The following is a 13,052-nucleotide window of genomic DNA, read 5'->3' as shown; positions in this document are numbered from 1 at the left end:
AGTGCAGGTTTTCAAGCCGCTGAAACCCATAGATTTTGCAACCCATCCCTATGCCAAACTTTACCAGCAAGTATGCCTCACTTCCCACCAGCATGCATTGGCTTTTAACCAAAAAGGGCAAACCTATGCATGTCTACTCTGAAGTAATCACCACTGACTTGTAAGTGGCTGCAACCAGAATTCAGCTTAAATAATATTTCTGTGAGAGCCAGTTTTATGAAAGCCAATGGGATGCTTCCTCTCAAATATTTGGAATCAAGGGCAGCTTTCCTAAACACATGTTACGTGAGAGCAAGAAATTTCAAATGAAAGCTTGAGCGATCAAATCCTGTAATCAGGGATGCTAACTTGCATAAAATATGGGGGGAGCAGGTAAGCCCCCTTTTCACATAACGGATCACATGACACAGTGCATGCACACCATTTGAATCACAATGTTTTGGAGGGGAGGCTTTCTCCAATATTTGGGGGGGTCCCCTTCAGCCCCTAGGAGTTGGATCCTATGCCTGTAATCCCATTCATGCTTATTGGGGAAGCAAAATTCATTGAATAAAAAAAAGAAAAGGAGGGATTTGCTTCCCAAGTGCTTTTTAAAAAGGCATTCAGCAAGGTAAGGAAAGATTGGAGTGAGCTGAGCTGGTTTGCAAAGAGACCCAGAGCAAATGGATCATTCTATCCCAACAAAATAAAATGGAGCCTGGGTGAGACAGACCCTGCGTTCCCCAGAAACAATCTGCTCTGTCATTTGCTAATGGCTTGGAGTTGCATTAAATCAGCAATTTAGAAAACTGGGCGTGCAGAAAGCAGAAAGGGGGGGTACTGCAGATATTGCTCATCTGCTGTTTCTCTGTCTGTTCCTGGAGCTCACTACTGGCAGTCCAAATGTAGCAGGGAGAGAGAGGGAGGGAGGGAGGGAGGGAGAGAGAGAGAGAGAGAGAGAGAGAGAGAGAGAGAGAGAGAGAGAGAGAGAGAGAGAGAGAGAAAGACCATCCCAGTCCTACCCTCCTATCTCTCTTCCTCTCTAACGCTGTGATTCAAGGGCTGGTAAAAAGCCCTTGTGTTTTGGAGCACACTGGTATACTCAATGGTGGTTCTACAGGTTGAATTAAGAACACATTCCCATGAATACTTCATGGTTCAGAAATGGAAGGGAGGTGTGGTGGACAAAGCAGCAGAACAAGAGGTAGGCATGGACATTGTGTTTAAGAGAGAGGCAAAAGGGGTTCACAGAAGAATTTAACAGCTTTTTATTTCTGGGTTTCCCATATCCAAACCCACCAATTCATCCACAGCACGACAATGAATCCCTTTGAATTCACCATTTACATAAATCTAATCAAAATCTATAAAGAGACTCCTCTAGTTTCATTAGTTTGAATAAAGTGTTCCTTTCCTATGGGTTGCAACATTCAAGGTACATGGATTCTCAAATCAAATCTAAAACACAGTTGTTTCTCTTCCGCCAGTGTTGCAGTCATTCTTCGTCTCATTGCAGAATGATCCCAAAAAACTTCCAGCATGTTCTTGCCTTCATCTTTGCTATGCAAGAGATCAACAAGAATGCCAAATTCTTCTCCAACATCACACTGGGATCAACATTTTATGAGAATGCTTTTAATCCTTTGCTAACTTGTTGGAAAATTCTTGCTCTTCTTTCCATGGGACAACGAATTATCCCCAATTACCACTGTAATGGGGAAGCTAAATTAATTGCTGTCATTGGAGGGCTCACCTCCCAAACTCCCTTCAGATGGCCAATATATTAAACACCTACAAGATTCCACAGGTATGTGTGTAGATACATAGATACAACCACAAGGGCGGACATAGACAGAAAACCCCCAAAGAGCATCCATGTTAGCTTTCAATCCTAATACAGTATGTTTTCTACACTTGTTTCCTACATTAGACTTGGTATGGGTACATGATTATATTAAAGCCTCCTAGCTATGTGTTGCCTACACTGCCGTCTTAAGTAGCATTGGGATTTGGGGGAGAGGTAAACCCATAATATTAATAATCCAAGCTCTGGTTCTTCCAAACTTGGCCATGCCACAAATCATGTTATCATAGGAGCATCCTAGCCTGAGACTTTAAAAGCCAGTGGTGTATACTTACAAAAGTAAGACCAGGTGGATAACTACCACAATACAGAAGTATTCTTTCTAGGAACAAATAGATGGACTTTGGATTCTTAAAAATATAAATCCTTTCCCTTTAGCTCAGCTATGGCTCCTTGGATCCAGGGCTGAGTGACCAAAGGCACTTCCCTTCCTTCTTCCAAATGGTCCCCAATGAAGAAGCTCAGTATGATGGCATTGTTTGGCTACTCAGGAAGTTTGGGTGGAACTGGATTGGCCTGCTTGTTTCAGATGATGACAGTGGAGAAACCTTCCTTCGTACTCTCAGACCAAGGCTTTCCCAAAATAATCTTTGCATTTCTTGGACACTGGTGATCCCACTAGTGACAGTATATTTACCTATTGAGCTACTTCAAGAAAAATTGAGACCAATCATGTATGTTCTCACACGGCAGCAAATGAATGTGATTCTTGTCTATGGAGACAGTCAGTCTCTAGAGGGTTTGAGAGTGATTTTAGTCTCATGTGAGGTTTTGTCTATGTACCCAGTGGAGAGGGTTTGGATTACAACAGCTCAATGGGATTTCACTGCAGTGCTGGTTGGAGGCAATTTTCCTTCCATATCCTTCAATGGCACTTTGTCATTTACACTCCATTCAAATCCAGTTCCAGGGTTTCAGGACTTTCTACAGACCATAAATCCATGGCAGCCAAATCTTTATTTCATCCAGCAGTTCTGGGCCAGTGCATTCCTCTGTTCATTCCCAGATCCCAATATAATTGTGACAACTCAGGAACCCTGCACTGGGAGGGAGAAGCTGGAGAAACTCACTGGACCCGTGTTTGAAATGGAAATATCCAGCCAGAGCTACAGCATCTACAATGCCGTCCATGCAGTAGCACATGCTCTCCATAGCATGTATTCCTCAAGAACCAAACAGAAAGTACTGGGTGAGAAATAGAGACAGCAGAAAGTTCAGCCCTGGCAGGTACTGTCAACTAATCTCCTCAATGTTAGAAGCACGGGTGTTACTATTACTGATTCATATGTTTCACAGCTGAGCCCTGGCGTGGAGGAGAGGCCTTGGGGATTTTCCCAGTTGAGTTCTATCATTGGGAGGGACTTGATCTCAGTGAAAGACCAAATGCTTTGCATGCTGCACATTCAAAGCTTGTTAAATTAATCTATCCCAGGATTCTCCTACTTGGAGCTGTACAAGGGCTAGAAGTGTCATCTGTTATAAGAACTGAGTTGAAACCTCGAATGTATGCCATATAGCACTGTGGCAATTTAGAGTAGACAGTTCTGGGCAACAGAGACCAATGATTGGACTCAGCACATGGCAGTTTCACATGTTAATTTTTTGGGGGAATTTTTTTGAAGTATATATGATAAAATGTAGTAAGAATCCAAAGGTCCACCTGCCAAATGGAAAAGAGAGTGTGTATTAGGCTGCAAGGTCTGTGTTTTTCCCCCCTCTTGCAATCTAGCTTCACTCCTTGCTGAAGAACATCCACTTCAACAACAGTGCTGGGGAAGAAATCTCTCTTGATGAGAAGGGGCAGCAGGCAGGTGGCTATGATCTCCTCAACTTGGTCACATATCCCAATGAGTCCTTCCAGAGAGTCCGAGTGGGGAGGGTGGACCCTCAGGGCCCCCCAGGAAAAGAGTTCACAGTGGATGGAAGTGACATTGCATGGAATCCCAAGTTCAAGCAGGTGGGTGTGACCATTTTTTTTTTTAATCCTCTTCCATCATCATCATCTTTTATGAGAAGATCAAGAGATCCAGGAAAACAGTGATGGCTACAAAGGAAAGAAGCTCTGGTACTCACTGATAAAATTCTATTTTTGTTACTTTGTTCAAATTTGTTGATCCAGAGCTAGTTTGGAGCTAATTTGGAGCTCAGTGTTCAGAACAAGGTCTTTCTGAGTAAGGAATCTGCCAGTGTTTAAAGCTCTTGAAAAGGGACTGTTGTCCTCCAAAATGCGTTGTTGGCAAAAATCTCTGCCATGTGGAGCCCAAGTAGAAAGAAAATCATCCACCACCTGAAGTATGTGGTCACTAATGTTGATGGATGGAGTACCAGTGATATCCTGTCCCAGGATGTTGGTCTCCATTAGACTGATGGTGAGGCCAAACTCCATGCAGGCTTGGCCATAAGTCTTGTTTTTGGTTTTTTTAATGAATCTTTATTAATTTAAAATACAATCATACAATAAAGGTAAGTATAAAGGCAGAAGGCTTTCGCGCAGAGAGGGTAGGCGGAGACTAGGCATCAAAGAACTTCTTTGCTGGAAGAAGTTTAAGAAACGGCCACTCACGGATTCTGCCAGTGATTGAGTCAGCCACAGGTGAGTGGCTGTCCGGACAGAGGAGGTTCACTTTGGCAGCCCAGCCAGGTGTTTGCACCCAGCCAGGGAGATAGGCACCTGTTTACGCACGAGCAACCCCTAGAACCATTACAGCGGTCATGAGTGTTTGCCAATCTGTTACTGTTGGTGTTGTTTCACATTTCCAACTTCTGGCTACAAGTATTCTTGCAGCCATGATTGTGTACATAAACAGTGGTCTTGTGTTTTGCTTGATTTCCATTGGCAATATTCCTAATAGGAAAATCTCCGGCCTTTTTTTTATTGTAAGTTTAAATAATTTCTTAAATTCGTCATATATGTTATTCCAAAAATCGCTTATAATTATGCAGGTCCACCACATGTGATAGTAAGACCCTATTTTGGGGATGAAAGCATCCATGCTAAGGAAAGGGCTAATGCTCAGAAGGCTATTGAACGCTGTGCTGTCATAGGCCTGAGGTAGTTGATGGATGGATTGAATTTATATACCTCCCTATACGCAGAGGTCTCAGGATGGTTCCCAGAATAAGATCAACGTATAAAACCACAAAATACATAATGAATACATACATAATGCATAATGAAAATAAAAAACCCAATAGCCCCCCAGAAAAAACCCTGCACATTTTAAGAGGGAATAGTTATGTCAATTTCTACAGCTATGGCAGTTATGAGCAGTCTAAACAGTTAGAGCAGCAATAATGTTCTCTTGTGCTGCTGTCAGTCTGTAACAGTATTCATCATAGATTAAAATCTATGTAAGATGTATTAGCAATGTAAGTAACACCTAATTGCATTGTATAGTTTAATCTGAAAGTTCAAGTACATTTGGTAAGAAGGAGAAGCAGCATCTGCTGCCAGCTCCTTATTTAAGCTCTGCTCTCCCTCCAGGAGGGAATCAGCATTGGGTTATGAGGAATCAATCAATCAAGAGGGAGAAGGTTGGCACTAGCTTCTCTTTGCCATTCAGACATGTGCTGGGCTGGCCAAATGGTTACGTGACAGCACAAAGCATCTTTATTGGGGGGCCTGATGCTTGGCCAGGGAGCAAATGCTTGACAGCCATCCTCAAATTTCAGTCCTGTGACCTTTCTGCTGCAAAGCGGACATAGACGACAATAAGATTTCTTCCATTCAAAATCCCTTGCTTGTCATTACCACTAGATGCTGCCCATTTCCACCTGTGTTGAGAGCTGCCACCCTGGACAGAGTATGTTTCCACAGCAGGGAAAGCAAATCTGTTGCTATGACTGTGTTCAGTGCCCAAAAGGGAGGATTTCAGTCCAGAAGGGTAAGTGAAGGAACCCAAGTCAACTGGAATTCTTCCTCTCAAACTTCGACATTCATTTCGACAATAACGTCCACATGGGAGTAACCACTATTGAAATCAGGATGACATACATCTGGGAAGAAATAATTAGGATTGCACTCCATAGATTCCCTTTTTGTCAGCATTGAACCTGCAGCCAACAGATTTTCATCTTCTGTGATTAACAACTAGTGAATAATTTTCTCTACTGTATCCACACAGTTTCAGTCCTTGGGAACAGTTATTTCTTGTCAAATATAGATTTTCCCAGTGAGCAAATGACAGGCTACCTGGCTGTTTCATTCACTCCCAAATTCAATTATGGAAAGTGTAAAATAGAAACACTTGGGCTGCAAGCCTTGAAATGCAAAGACATGGGGCTGGATGCAGAGATAGGCATGTTTAGGGGGGAAAGACTGAAATCAATCAGTATACTCTAACCATGACAGATAAATATGCATGGATTGATTAGTACAGCTGAGATGCTCATGGAGGAACCATTACTTAGTTGTGAAAGTAGACTTTGGTTCATCAGCTCAGTAATATGTTTTGTGTACAGCATAACAGACGGTATCAATAATATTAATAAGTATCGCTTCAAGAGATGCTAAAAGCATGCTTCTCACTTTCAGATGCAGATCAATGTGAGAAATGCCCCGATGATCACTACCCAAATGCCTTTCAGGACCAATGTATTCCGAAAAAAATAAACTACCTATCCTATGAGGAGCCCTTGGGGGCAATTCTGGCCTCCTTGGCTCTCCTGCTTTCTCTGGTCACAGTTGTTGTGATGGGGACCTTTGGTCTGCACTGGAACACTCCCATTGTCAAAGCCAACAACTGGGGCATCACCTGCACCTTGCTCTCTTCTCTGCTTCTCTGCTTTCTCTGCTCCTTCTTATTCATTGGCAGGCCTACAAAGGTGACCTGTGTCTTGAGGCAAACCGTCTTTGGAATCATCTTCTCCATTGCTGTTGCTTGTGTGTTAGCCAAAACCCTCACTGTTGTTCTGGCATTCATGGTGACCAAGCCTGGGAACAGCCTGAGGAAATGGCTTGGGAAGAGGCTGTCAGGATCCCTTATCACCTTCTGTTCTCTCATTCAAGCTGGCATCTGTCTTGGGTGGATGGCATCCTCTCCCCCATTCCCAGAGTTTGACCTGCACTCCCAGGATGGGCAAATCATAGTGCAGTGCAATGAAGGCTCCGATATCATGTTCCACCTTATTCTCGGCTACATGGGTCTTCTGGCCATCATCAGCTTCACTGTGGCTTTCTTGGCCAGGAAGTTGCCTGATACTTTCAATGAAGCCAAGTTGATTACCTTCAGCATGCTGGTCTTCTGCAGTGTTTGGCTGTCCTTTGTCCCCACTTATCTGAGCACCAAAGGGAAATACATGGTGGCTGTGGAGATCTTCTCCATTTTAGCCTCTACTGCTGGTTTATTGGGTTGCATCTTCCTCCCCAAAATCTACATCATTATACTTAGACCTGAGATGAACAGTAAAGAGAGGTTAGTAAGGAAGAAGGATGACCATAGTTGAGAGGGTGAAAGAGATGCCGTTAGCCAGGGACCTTATGTTGTGGCAAGAAGATGTTATTTCCTTTGTTTTTATTTTGATCATCATTTCTTTGTTTGTATGTTCCATCTTCTATGCCATCCAAGGAGTACATAACTCTCCCTCTCTTGCTATTGTTTTCTCAAAACCTCTGAGAAAAAGCTTAGATTGAGAGATGCCATCTTCCCCATGGCTGAATGGGGATTTCAACCCTAGTTTCCCAGGGCCTTACACAACACACTCATCACTACACATTAAGCTGGGGCCATGGGGTATTTATGCTTCTTTTGTAAACTTTGCTAAATATCTGCATTTTTGGCCTGCATTTCTATACCCTCAAAAGACACACACAGACCAAGTAAGGAAAATTAACCCTCTGCTCACCTGCTGCTGAGCAGAATGTGCAATGCTGTTACTTACTGTGATCTACTTCTCCAGAGTGTTGTCTGTGTGGAGAAACATGAGAATTGATTCAGGCCCAAATCCAGGTCAGGCCTTCCTCAGGTCAGGTTGTGGCTAATGTTTTCAATATCCGTTCATTTTTAAATGCAATCCTTATTTTCCTTTTGCTTATATATTTGTTCATTAAATTCACGTTACAGTAATCACAACGTTCAAATGTTGTTCTTGGTTTCCATGATTGTACCAATATTCCAGTTATACAGCACAGTTAAGAGGACAGTTGTGTGCTCTTAAGAGATGTCTGGCATATTAGAGAGGGAGGTTTGGAAGAGAAATTCTTACTCTCTCTTTGCAGAGTTGGCACAATGGGGATTGCTCCAAGCACATTAATATTTGGTTTGATTTGCATCTGTCCTCATTCAGCTTTAAACAGATATTTCCCCAGAAAAATACCAAGGCTAGAATAAATCACAGACACTTAACTTTACAAATAAGTGACGATTTTACTCAGGTCAATTTTACTCAACAAATGTCCATGCACTGGTTAGTAAAAGTCAAAAAGAACAAACTTCCCAATGATTTAAAAAGAGGAAAAAATAGCATTTATTCACAAATGGAATCACACAATGCTTTTGCTAGCTTTAAGAGAGAATCTTCGTTCACATGGTTTTTCTTCAACTGGGAGCAATAGCTCGGCTAACAGCTTCTTCCAGGAAGACAGAGGGAGGGAGGAAGCAAATGGTTTGAAGCTTCAGGACCAGCAATACTTAGACTTAATGAAATCCATTAGTTTGATTCCCCCACCCACCCCTATGTTCCTTAACATCTACATGAAACCATTGAGCAGGTTCTTCAGGACTATTGGAGTAAATTTGTCAACAATATACTGGTGAAACACAGCTCTACTTTTCCTTTACATCTGCAGGTGTGGCTGTGGATTTCTTACCTCACTAGTGGACTACTTTAGAGCCAATAAACTGAAGCTCAATCCAAATATGACTGATAACTGTTAGTGAACAGTTCCCCAAACCAGATGGATGAGAGGTGGCCTGCTCTTGATTGGGCTCCACTCCCTCTGAAGGAGCAGGGGTACTTCTTGATCCATTGCTGTCATTTGAGGCTCAGGTGGCCTTGATGGCATGGAGTGCCTTGCATCACCTTTGGCTGGGGGCCCAGCTGCAGCCCTATCTGGACAAGGATATCCTAACTTTATCAGCCTGGATAAGTCAGTTGCTTAGACTGTGGTGCTGATAGCACCAAGGTTGCAGGTTTGATCCCCAATGTCACAGTCCGGGTTACAGGCAGCCGGAGTCCGGGCTTGGTACGCTGGGACCGGGGTAGAGGTAGGGAAGCAGGAATCAGCAGTCCAGGGGTCAGGAAGCCAAGAGTCCAGGCCAAACTCAGGAAGTCCCCAGTCCTGTGAGGCCCTAGCAGTTACAGTGCCTGGCTCCTGCATGCACTCCTGACACCCGTGTAGGATGCAGGTGGTTGGACTAGATGATCCTCAGGGTCCCTTCCAACTTCACAATTCTATGATTCTATTCAACTTCTTTTTCCTATGCTCCTGGAACCTCTAGGTTGGATTATTGCAATGTGTTATACCTAGGGCTTCCTCGAAAGACATTCAGAATCTTCAGCTAGTGCAGAATTTCATGACTAGGTTCTTGACTGGGGCAAGACATTTTAAGCATATACTGTAACACCAATCCTGGCACAACTGCACTAGTTGCAGATTACTTTCCAGGTACATCTCAAAGTGCTGGTTTTGACCTGTAAAGCCTTGAAGGGCTCAGGACTGCAGAACCTGAAGGACCTCTCTGTTTATTTAAACCAATTCAGATGCTGTGATCATCATCCAAGGCCCTTTTTTGTGCCTCAGAGAGTGGCAACAAAATAGTGGGCCTTTTCTGTGCTGTCATAGGACTGAGGCAATTGATTGATGGGTGGATGGATTGATTGTATATACCACTCTGTGCCCGGAAGCCTCAGAGAGGTTCACAGAATAAAATCAACCTATAAAACCACAAACTACTTAATCAATATCTAAAAAACTGAATAACCCGCCCTCCAAAAAACCTACAAAGATGTATTAATACAAGATGTGAGATGTATTGGCAACATAAGTAACACCTACCTGCATTGTATATTTTAATCTGCAAGTTCAAGTACACCAAGTAAAAATTAATTATTATTGAAACTTTAAAAGAGAGTGTCTTGCATAGTTTTTGTGGAAGGAAAAGGCGAACTTATTAATGGGTTAAACGACCAGGGCTATCTTCTGCATAACTCTGTAAATGGGAACTAGAGTTTAAATCCCATAAAATGGTTGGTGAAAACATCCTTGGAGAGCACTGTCAAGGTTGTGTCATCTTATAGAATCATAGAGTTGGAAGAGACCACAAGGGCCATCGAGTCCAACCCCCCGCCAAGCAGGAAACACCATCAGAGCACTCCTGACATATGGTTGTCAAGCCTCTGCTTAAAGACCTCCAAAGAAGGAGACTCCACCACACTCCTAGGCAGCAAATTCCACTGCCGAAAAGCTCTTACTGTCAGGAAGTTCTTCCTAATGTTTAGGTGGAATCTTCTTTCTTGTAGTTTGGATCCATTGCTCCGTTTCCGCTTCTCTGGAGCAGCAGAAAACAACCTTTCTCCCTCCTCTATGTGACATCCTTTTATATATTTGAACATGGCTATCATATCACCCCTTAACCTCCTCTTCTCCAGGCTAAACATGCCCAGCTCCCTTAGCCGTTCCTCATAAGGCATCGTTTCCAGGCCTTTGACCATTTTGGTTGCCCTCCTCTGGACACGTTCCAGTTTGTCAGTGTCCTTCTTGAACTGTGGTGCCCAGAACTGGACACAGTACTCCAGGTGAGGTCTGACCAGAGCAGAATACAGTGGCACTATTACTTCCCCTGATCTAGATGCTATACTCCTATTGATGCAGCCCAGAATTGCATTGGCTTCTTTAGCTGCCGCGTCACACTGTTGGCTCATGTCAAGTTTGTGGTCAACCAAGACTCCTAGATCCTTTTCGCATGTACTGCTCTCAAGCCAGGTGTCACCCATCTTGTATTTGTGCCTCTCATTGTTTTTGCCCAAGTGCAATACATTTCTCCCTGTTAAAATTCATCTTGTTTGTTTTTGCCCAGTTCTCTAATCTGTCAAGGTCGTTTTGAAGTGTGATCCTGTCCTCTGGGGTGTTAGCCACCCCTCCCAGTTTGGTGTCATCTGCAAATTTGATCAGGATGCTCTTGAGTCCATCATCCAAGTCGTTGATAAAGATGTTGAATAAGACCGGGCCCAAGACAGAACCCTGTGGCACCCCACTAGTCACTCTTCTCCAGGATGAAGAGGAACCATTGATGAGCACCCTTTGGGTTCGGTCAGTCAGCCAGTTACAAATCCACTGAGTGGTAGCATAGTCAAGACCAATTTTACCAGCTTCTTTACAAGAATATCATGGGGCACCTTGTCAAATGCCTTGCTGAAATCAAGGTAGGCTACATCCACTGCGTTCCCTTCATCTACCAGGTTTGTAATTCTGTCAAAAAACGAGATCAGGTTAGTCTGACATGACTTATTTTTCAGAAATCCATGCTGACTGTTGGTGATCACAGCATTCCTTTCTAGGTGCTCACAAACTGTTTGCTTAATGATCTGCTCCAGAATCTTCCCTGTTATTGATGTCAGACTGACTGGGCGGTAATTATTTGGGTCCTCTCTTTTCCCCGTTCTGAAAATAGGGACAACATTTGCCCTCCTCCAGTCTGCCGGGACTTCGCCTGTTCTCCAGGAATTCTCAAAGATGACTGCCAGTGGTTCGGAGATCACATCTGCCAGTTCTTTTAATACTCTTGGATGCAGTTCATCTGGCCCTGGAGACTTAAATACATCTAAACTAGCCAAGTATTCTTGTACTATCTCCATAGTTATTCTGGGCTGTGTTTCCTCTGCTGAATCATTTGCTCCAAATTCTGCAGAGAACATCCAAAATATGTATAGCAACCTTATTAAATAGCTTTCATAACCAACAACCAGAACCTGCCTCTTCTTTGTCTCACTCATAATGGTTCTTCATTCCCTACTCCTGCACACCTAAGAAGGAGAAGCATCTGCTGCCGGCTCCTTGTTTCAGCTCTCCTCTCCCTCCAGGAAGGAATCAGCAGTGGATTATGAGGAATCAATCTATCAAGGAGAAGGTTGGCACTAGCTTCTCTTTGCCATTCAGCATGCAACTTTGCTTCCAGTCTCCAGCTCACATAACTCTCAACTGTGTTTGTCTTTCTAACTACCCTAGCGTTGAAAGAGGGAGGCCCACACCTTTGCTGTCTCACACAGAACCATTCCCTTTGTTTCCTTAATAACCCATTACCTAATCTGACTTTAGAAAATATGAATCCTTGCTTCAATTTTAACTCTTGCTGGACCTAGGAATTAGGAATGAGATGTGTCTTAGCTTACAGACTACCTGCTCAAACACATGAAATGTAAATAGGTTGAAGGTGCCAGGACAGTAGTATCCATGGAATAGATCTTTTCTTCACTACTCTTCATCCCCAGCAAGCATGGGCAGTGACCAGAGATGATGGGAGTTACAGTCTAATACTATCGGGGGACCCAATGGAAACTATGTTTAGGCTTCTGTGAGGAGAGACAGGAATCACATGTAGGACAGCATCTGATGGAGGTTGAAGAATGACAGGGATACCTGGGAAGCTGTTTTGAGGAAGAGTTTAAACATATGGCTTAGAGTGAATGGCTCTTGCTCACTAGCAGAGCTCAGCTGAGATACATAAGGGATAAAGTTTTCAAAAGCCCAAGTTGCATGGCGGAAACCTCCCTTTGATGCACCACGGAGCACAATTGACAGTAATTGGAGAGAAGGGATGATGGTCTGGATCAGAAGAAGGGATATGGACCTTCACAACCCTCTTTCTATACCCTGGCCAAGTCTCAAATTGAATCAATTCAGAAAGCTATACCATACATGAAAGGCACTGCTTCACAAGAGAGCAGAAATTGGGCTGTAGTGGGATGACACTGACATAGCACTTTGCTTGTTCTGAGACTTGAGGATATAGCAAAACAGATCCCCCACCCTGTAATTTTTTTATAATTATCGATCAGCATCACTACTTCTAAATGTCACATGGGAAATCACACGCCAGGCACAATAACAGCCACAGAAACAGCCCTTTCCAATTATGAGGACCCTGTGTTGTAGTCTATATAGGCGCCTGTCCTATCAACTTACATGAATCCAGTTAGGGAGGTGGATTTGGGGCTGGTGCATAGCTCCATGCAGCCAAGTTTCCCTATAACTTTAGCCAAGACTGAAATG

General features: G+C 43.4%; 1 protein-coding gene across 1 annotated transcript; it reads left to right on the top strand.

The window, feature by feature from the left end:
• Window positions 1-1,084: 1,084 nt before the first annotated feature.
• LOC308579650 (vomeronasal type-2 receptor 116-like) lies at window positions 1,085-8,713 on the top strand (the record flags this gene model as incomplete). The annotated part of the gene is made up of 6 exons (XM_081214224.1): window positions 1,085-1,183; window positions 2,222-3,025; window positions 3,573-3,800; window positions 5,601-5,727; window positions 6,378-7,059; window positions 8,631-8,713. Coding segments are annotated over 6 exons (2,023 nt in total), but the record flags the coding sequence as incomplete, so codon positions are not given.
• Between the last annotated feature and the right edge of the window lie 4,339 nt (window positions 8,714-13,052).

This window comes from Podarcis bocagei, assembly GCF_964188305.1.
Source record: "Podarcis bocagei genome assembly, contig: HAP1_SCAFFOLD_569, whole genome shotgun sequence".
NCBI lineage: Eukaryota > Metazoa > Chordata > Lepidosauria > Squamata > Lacertidae > Podarcis > Podarcis bocagei.
Note: the sequence above shows the minus strand (reverse complement) of the source record. Positions and strands in the feature narration are given on the sequence as shown.